We start from the raw sequence: 7,770 nt of genomic DNA on the forward strand, positions 1-7,770 counted from the left end.
ACAAAACGAGGATTTGTAAAGAAGAATGTCGGAGGATTTGGATATAAGCCAAGAGGAGACTGGGTTTCCTTTGCTAAAGTAAGGAAACTTTGCTTCCTGTGCTCCTGTAAACAAACGTTGGTTTTCACGAGACTCACCGGCGCATGCACATCGCTGACCTCATACGTCATCCGCCCTGAACGGCTTCTGTGCACAACTGTTGGTGCAAGCTACATTAAAGTGATTATTACATTTTGAATATGAATATTTCTCTTACAAAAACGCATCGATTCGCTACAGGAGGCCTTTGTTCACCCCCCGGAGCCGTGTGAGACACTTTTTTTTATGGATGGGCGATTTTTATTTAAGTTCTTTTGGACTGAAGCAATGCAACACCCGCTGAGTGCCATTAAACAATTTTTAATATAACTCCGACTGGATTCGTCTGAAAGAAGAAAGTCATATACACCTAGGATGCCTCGGGAGTGAGTAAAACACAGCCTAATTTTCATTTTTGGGTGAACTAACCATTTAATTGGCTCTTGCACAAATATCCTAAATTAGAGCAGAAAGTCTTCAGTTCATAAAGTTGTGGCATTTAATGTTGAAAAAAAAAAAATCTTCCACAGTTTTCCAACACAAATATCTAAACATCCTTAAATCAGGCTTTACTTAAGATGCAAGATATTAAGTCTTGTTTTCTGATCAATTAAACAAAATGAAGCGAGTTTATGCTTGTGAAAGAAGAATGTCTGTGTAAACATGTTTTCCCTTTGAATTAATTTTAGATTTCTGACCCATTGGCAGATATTTGTTCTTATTTTAATCTTAAATTCATTTTGTTTTGAACAGTTTATACGAAATCAAGTCTTCTGGTGTCATTTAACTTACATTTATGCTGATTTAAATACTCATTGTGTGCATTTTGGGGTGAACTGTCCCTTTAAGTGCCTTGCTCAAGGCGGGATTTGAACCTGCAACCTTTTTTTGGTTACCAGCCCAGATCTGTAACCACTAGCTAAACCACCCACGTCACTATCTTTAGATGTGGCTTTAACTTGCACTTGAGCAGCCGTACAATAGACAGGATTAGGAAGAGCCACACGTTTTCTTCGTCTAGTTTTGAAGAATTCGCTTTTTGTTTTCCCCTGTGAAGCTTCGTTAGCGTCTTGAGTTTGATTACGCTGAGGGCAAAGGCAGAGGTTTTGGAAGAGCATTTGGTGCTCTATTTGCTATCCCCTCACCATGGAAAAATGAAAACAGAACGTGTATCATTTCCAGATTGAAGTGGAGTCATTGCAACGGTTTGAAAATGACTTTCTCGCTTGGTCCCTTTTTCCCAAAACACACCGAAAAACACTGTAAGGCAGCAGAACACAGCCGTGAATCAGTGGGAGCCAAACCGTGCATGTGTGTGTGTGTGTGTAATTTCTTCTTGTGTGTTTGTGTTTTGAAGGTCAGTAGAAACAATAACTCCACACTGCCGTTAGAACTGAGGCGTTTACACAGCGATCTGTCACACCACATCAAAAACAGCGTCATGACGGCATGTATTGTCTGAATTTCCTGAAAAAATTTAATGATTTGTTCGGTACACATGAACGGAAAGACCGTAGCGAAAATGTTACCGTACTGTTACACCCCATTTATGTGTGTGTGTGTATGTATTTATGTATGTACGTGTGTACGTGTGTGTGTGAGTTTGTGTGTGTATGTGTGTGTGTGTGTGTGTGTTTGTGTGTGTGTGTATGTATGTGTATATGTGTTTGTATGTATGTAGGTATGTGTACGTGTTTATGTGTATGTATTTATGTATGTATGTATGTATGTATGTATGTGTACGTGTGTGTGTTTATGTGTGTGTGTGTTTGTATGTGTGTGTGTGTGTGTGTATGTGTTTGTATGTATGTGTACGTGTGTGTTTATGTGTGTGTGTGTGTGTGTATGTATTTATGTATGTATGTGTGTGCGTGTTTTTTTATGTGTGTGTTTGTTTGTGTGTGTGTATGTATGTATATGTCTGTGTGTGTGTGTATGTATTGGTATATATAAATGAGCCAATTATATACATTATATACATTTATAGTTAGATAATAATTACTTAAAGTACTTTTATATATGTATTTATATATTTAGACATTTTTACATGTATATGTTTATACATAAAAATGTGTACAAAAAGTAACATAAATGTATAATGGGACACTTTTGTGTTCCTCATATTGTTTTTGTGTGGCCCACGGCGCTGGTTTGTGCTGGTGTTTTCGGCTTAAAAAATAACAAGTCTTAAAATGCTAATGTATCAAACACGCACAGGAATTTAACGGTTGACTTGAGTTAACGGTGTATGGAACTAATTTGCGCTCCTGTTTTAGGGCTACAACCGAACATTGTAATAAGCCTGAGGATTTATGTCCATATGAAACCAGGCTGCGCCCTAATTACAACACGACTGCTTTTTCAATCATAACTTTTCACATTAACTGTAGTTGTGGCGATCAGCCAGCATGTGTGTGAATGCATGCACAAGAGTCTCTAGATAATGCATCTGTTTTGGTGGCATCCTCACAGCAGCTTTCAGATGTATGGATTGTGATTTGCTCCTTTCCTTTTCTTAGGTCTCTCTTCTTTAACCTCGGTTGCTCAACCAGACCTCGTTCCTGGCCCGTGTCCCATACCTCTTGTTTTTAATTTCTGAATGCTATGTTACAGCGACTGGGCAGAGCCCCCAATTTTTTTCCATCTCACTTCTGTTTTTCAGTTTGGCACGCTCACAGGAAGTGATGACGAATTATATTGTATTAATCCCATAAGGGAGTCCCCAGTTCATTATTTTATTTTTTATTTTTTTGCTACGCTGAGCTCAAGTTTTTTTTATTCTCATAGGAGCTTTAACAGGTATAAGACCTCGCATAGTTATGTTTTATTAGCTCAAATCCTTGTTTATGCACGATCCAGCAGATATCTTGGAAGTGGAATAGTAATGTAATATGTTTAATATAATATGTTTAAATGAATTGCCATTTAGAAGTCAGTGTTTTCAAAGCAAGTCATAGTAGACCAGTCACAATGGCTGTGTTTCCAGGAAGTGCTTTGCCCTTTAGCACAGTGCTGTAGCTAGAATATGATCTCAGGGAGTCTCCACTGCTGCTACGTTTCATTCTTTTGTTTCATCAGCATTTATGCATTTGGCAGATGCTTTTATCCAAAGGGGCTTACATTGCATTGAAGCCATACATTAGATCAGTTCATGTATTCCCTAGGAATCAAACCCATGACAATGGTGTGTGTGTTTTTCCCCCAGAAAACAAGACTTCTCATTATCTTTTTCTAATCAATATGGTTTTTATTATTTTTTATTTCAGTTTTAGTTAGTACTGTACATCAAGTTAAACGAAGTGAAAATAAAAAATGTTGCCTTGGCAACTAGCGTAAGTTGTTTTTTTGTTTTTTTAAACAATATTTGATATATTTTTAAAGGTAACATGTATAATATTTGTTCATAATTTTTTGAAAAGAGAACATTTCTGCCAATGGGGCCCCTTTGAATTAATTACATTTTCTTACCCTACTAGCAGAACTTTTCTCTTTAAAAATAAACACCTATTTATTTTTTGTTTGTTTATTTTCAAAATTTTTTATTTTATGTCATTTTGCATCTTCAGTAAATATATCTTGGTTTAAGATTGTTTAGATATTTGTACTGGAAAACCAAACAAAAATACTTATACTTGTAATTTAATTTAATAATATTAGTAATAATATATTTTTTTGCAGTGTACAGGAATGCAGCTTTAAACCAGTGCTATTTTAGTATCATTGGTATACTAGCAGTTTTTATTATTTTGTATTTGTATTTATTGTATTTTACATTTTAATTTTAAAGTTTTAGTCAGTTGTTGTTTTTGTAATTTGTTATTAGTTTTATGTCTATATCATTTTTATTTGTTAATTTTAATTATTTTAGTGCATCAGGTTAAACTAAATGAAAATGAGAAATATTAAAATACTAAATGAAATATATGACCATATATATATATATTTATTTCTGTTAATGATTATTTCAAGTAAGATTTTTTTATTTAATGGTTTAGAATTGGTTAGATAAAAGAGGCAACTGGCTCTAGTCTTTATGCTAAAGTCGCATTTAGTTTTTTCTCCACACCATGCACGCGGATTGGTTGAACCAACCTGAAATATGCCCATTTTTGCAAAATTGAAGTACTAATAGCTGGTCGACTGTTACATAACTAGTCCTATATCCGGGTCCGAATCCCTTCGAGTGGTGGATGACTTCCTCCACAACCCCATGACTTCAGCAGTCAGAGGCCGCCGCAGGCGCCAGTGCACACACTACAGCCATTCACACTGCCCAAACACGCCGCACGGCATGCTGGGAAGGGCTAGCAGCGAGTGAGAGAGCCACTGTCTTCATGTTTACTCACCGAAGGCAGCAGTCATGGCTTTAGCTTGGTTATTTAAGGTAGTTTTCCTCCGAGGCATGGCTTATGATGGAGGAAAAGGTGAGTGTGTCGTGGACGCGTCGCTCTGAAAGACGTTACAGACGCCTCTGTTTGCTTTGTGGCAACATGAACACTCCAGCTCTTCACATTTATCTTAATTATCACGTTGCCAACGGCAAATAGAGAGAAATTCTGTGATATTAATGGTGTAAATGAAATAAACAGACTATTTTGGGCTTTCATTAACATTTTTGCACTTTCGTGAAGACTTGCCAGAGCTTGTTAGTCATAGATATGAGATTTATTTAGCTTATGCAGATTGGTATCGTTCAGGTTAATCTGGTCAAACACACCTGTCTTGACCTCTGCGCGCACACACACACACACACACACACACACACACAGGCGTGTGTCTGGTTATAGTTCTGCCACCTGGATGCGGTGAGTTGATGATTAGTGTCATATGTCTTCCGTCAGACGCAAGCTCCATTTACTTCACTACGCCTCATTTGCTGCCACAACTGAGCTCAAAACTGGCTCCAAACCCGTTAAAATCAGCCGAGGGTTTGAGTTGAAAGCTCACGGGCTTTTTAAGCAACACTTAAAAAAGCTTTAAAATCAAGCAAGGGTTTGAGCAAAAGAGCTCTGGGACTTTTTAAGCAGCATTCAGAAGTTCTATAATAGTAGTAGTATGGAACCATATCTATCTGTCTGTCTATAAATAATATAATTAGTATTATTGAACAAATTGTAATAATAATAATAATAAAAATAATATGCTATATATATATATATATATATATTAATTAAATATAATATTGTTTTTATAGCAGTTTAGAAGTCATTTTCTTCATTTTTAATTTTTTTTTTATTTTAATTCAGTGCTTTTAACTTTTAATTTAGTTATTTTAATGCTTCAAAGAGCAATTTTAGATTGTAATGTTCTAATGTTCTGCTATCTGTTCTGCAAAGGCTAGAAACTGAAAAAAAGTCAAATAATAGTGTTCCTATTGGTCAGTGTTAGTCTGCTTAGTCTGACAGTTAACCTGCTTTAGACCAGGTTAGTTTCCCAGCATACGTTGCCACAGTGACGGAAGTTGATCTATGTTAAATTTGCTTTATGGAACCAAATCGTTTGACAATGAGTCAGACTAACTGAAATAAGCCTGGCTTATTTGGTCAATTTGTTTTATGAAACAGGCCTTGAGGCATTAAAAGTGATCATATTTTTTCCATAGCATCGTATTGTCTCAAATCGCATTGTGTTGAATCGAATCGAAATCGGATCGCACTGCATCGTAATAGGGGTGAATCATATCGCATTGGTAGCTGCTTCATATGTATCTATAATGTATCATATCATTGGCCATGCATTGAGATGCGTATCGTATCGGCCTCAGTCATGAGATGCACATCCCTAATATATATATATATATATTAATTATATATAATATATAGTATTAATATTGTATGATATATAATATTTCTTAGATTTTTATAAAACATCTTGATTTAAAAAAAAAAATTTATGTTGTATGAAATTAATATCATATCATATTTTTAGATTTACTTTGATATTTATTATTCCATTACATTATTAAGTGTACATAACATGTAGACATTTTTTAAATGTATAATTATAACTACTATAATTCGTATTATTGAACAAATTGTAATAGTAGTATGATATATATATATATATGTGTGTGTGTGTGTATATATATATATATATATATATATATATAGCAATATATCTATTTATTATGCAGCATGTGTATATGTACATTTAATAATGGAATGGAATAAATTAAATGTAATATATAGTATTAATATTGTATAATATAAATAATATTGTTTAGACTTATAAAATATTTTGATTTAAAAAAATAATAATTCATATTACATGTGCTATAACAAGTCTCAGTTATATATATATATATATATATATGATCAATTAAATGTACATATACACCTAATGCATAATTAGTAGAATTACTATTATCAAACAAATAGTTGTATTTCTGTGATTATATATGATAATATAATATTATATGATGTTCCCTGTGAAGACAGATTGTCTGCAGAGTATGTAGGGAGCAGTGAACACTCTGTAGTGAAGCATCTATATACAGTGTATTAAACCCTGATGATCTGTGTTGTTTCTGTCAGACCCAGCCGGTGCCGAACCCCATGTCCTACTACATGCATCACTCGCCGTGGTGGTTTCATCGCTTCGAGACTCTCAGCAATCACTTCATCGAGCTCGTGGTGCCCTTCTTCACCTTCATGGGCCGGCGGATGTGCATGCTGAACGGAGTCCTGCAGATCCTCTTCCAGGCGCGTCTCAGAGCTTACCGTTCCCACTTACAATCACAAGTGTGAAAGCTGCCATGTCATATTTTCCAGATCATTTCAGAGCAGCTTCAGTCACAGCTTTGTTGCCATCTAGTGGCATCACTGGGTCATTTTCTTAAAGGGGTCCTATTATGCTCTTTTACAAAGTGTTGATTTTGTTTTGGGGGTGTACTAGAACAGGCTCTCAGGTTGTTCGAAAAACACATATTTTTCACCTATTTTACATTATTACAACACCTCTCGCCCCAGTCTGGCATGAACGGCTCGAATAGTTCCTGTATCAAATGAAGGCCTGCCTTCTGAAATACGAAATGTGTTGTGATTGGTTAGCTGGGCCAGTGTGTGCTGTGATTGGTTAGCTGGGCCAGTGTGTGCTGTGATTGGTTGGCTGGGCCAGTGTGTGCTGTGATTGGTTAGCTGGGCCAGTGTGTGCTGTGATTGGTTAGCTGGGCCAGTGTGTGCTGTGATTGGTTAGCTGGGCCAGTGTGTGCTGTGATTGGTTAGCTGGGCCAGTGTGTGCTGTGATTGGTTAGCTGGGCCAGTGTGTGCTGTGATTGGTTAGCTGGGCCAGTGTGTGCTGTGATTGGTTAGCTGGGACAGTGTGTGCTGTGATTGGTTAGCTGGGACAGTGTGTGCTGTGATTGGTTAGCTGGGACAGTGTGTGCTGTGATTGGTTAGCTGGGACAGTGTGTGCTGTGATTGGTTAGCTGGGACAGTGTGTGCTGTGATTGGTTAGCTGGGACAGTGTGTGCTGTGATTGGTTAGCTGGGACAGTGTGTGCTGTGATTGGTTAGCTGGGCCAGTGTGTGCTGTGATTGGTTAGCTGGGCCAGTGTGTGCTGTGATTGGTTAGCTGGGCCAGTGTGTGCTGTGATTGGTTAGCTGGGCCAGTGTGTGCTGTGATTGGTTAGCTGGGCCAGTGTGTGCTGTGATTGGTTAGCTGGGCCAGTGTGTGCTGTGATTGGTTAGCTGGG

General features: G+C 36.9%; 1 protein-coding gene across 1 annotated transcript in view; it reads left to right on the forward strand.

Annotated features, from left to right (window-relative positions):
* The window catches only part of lmf1 (lipase maturation factor 1), a 30,626-nt gene that overhangs the window by 12,335 nt on the left and 10,521 nt on the right, over positions 1-7,770 (forward strand). Inside the window, exon 7 of the mRNA XM_016286135.1 lies at positions 6,612-6,779. Within this exon, the coding sequence (XP_016141621.1) occupies positions 6,612-6,779 (168 nt within the window). The remainder of the gene's footprint in view (positions 1-6,611; positions 6,780-7,770) is intronic.

Source organism: Sinocyclocheilus grahami, unplaced genomic scaffold, assembly GCF_001515645.1.
Source record: "Sinocyclocheilus grahami isolate Dianchi unplaced genomic scaffold, SAMN03320097.WGS_v1.1 scaffold206.1, whole genome shotgun sequence".
Taxonomy (NCBI): domain Eukaryota; kingdom Metazoa; phylum Chordata; class Actinopteri; order Cypriniformes; family Cyprinidae; genus Sinocyclocheilus; species Sinocyclocheilus grahami.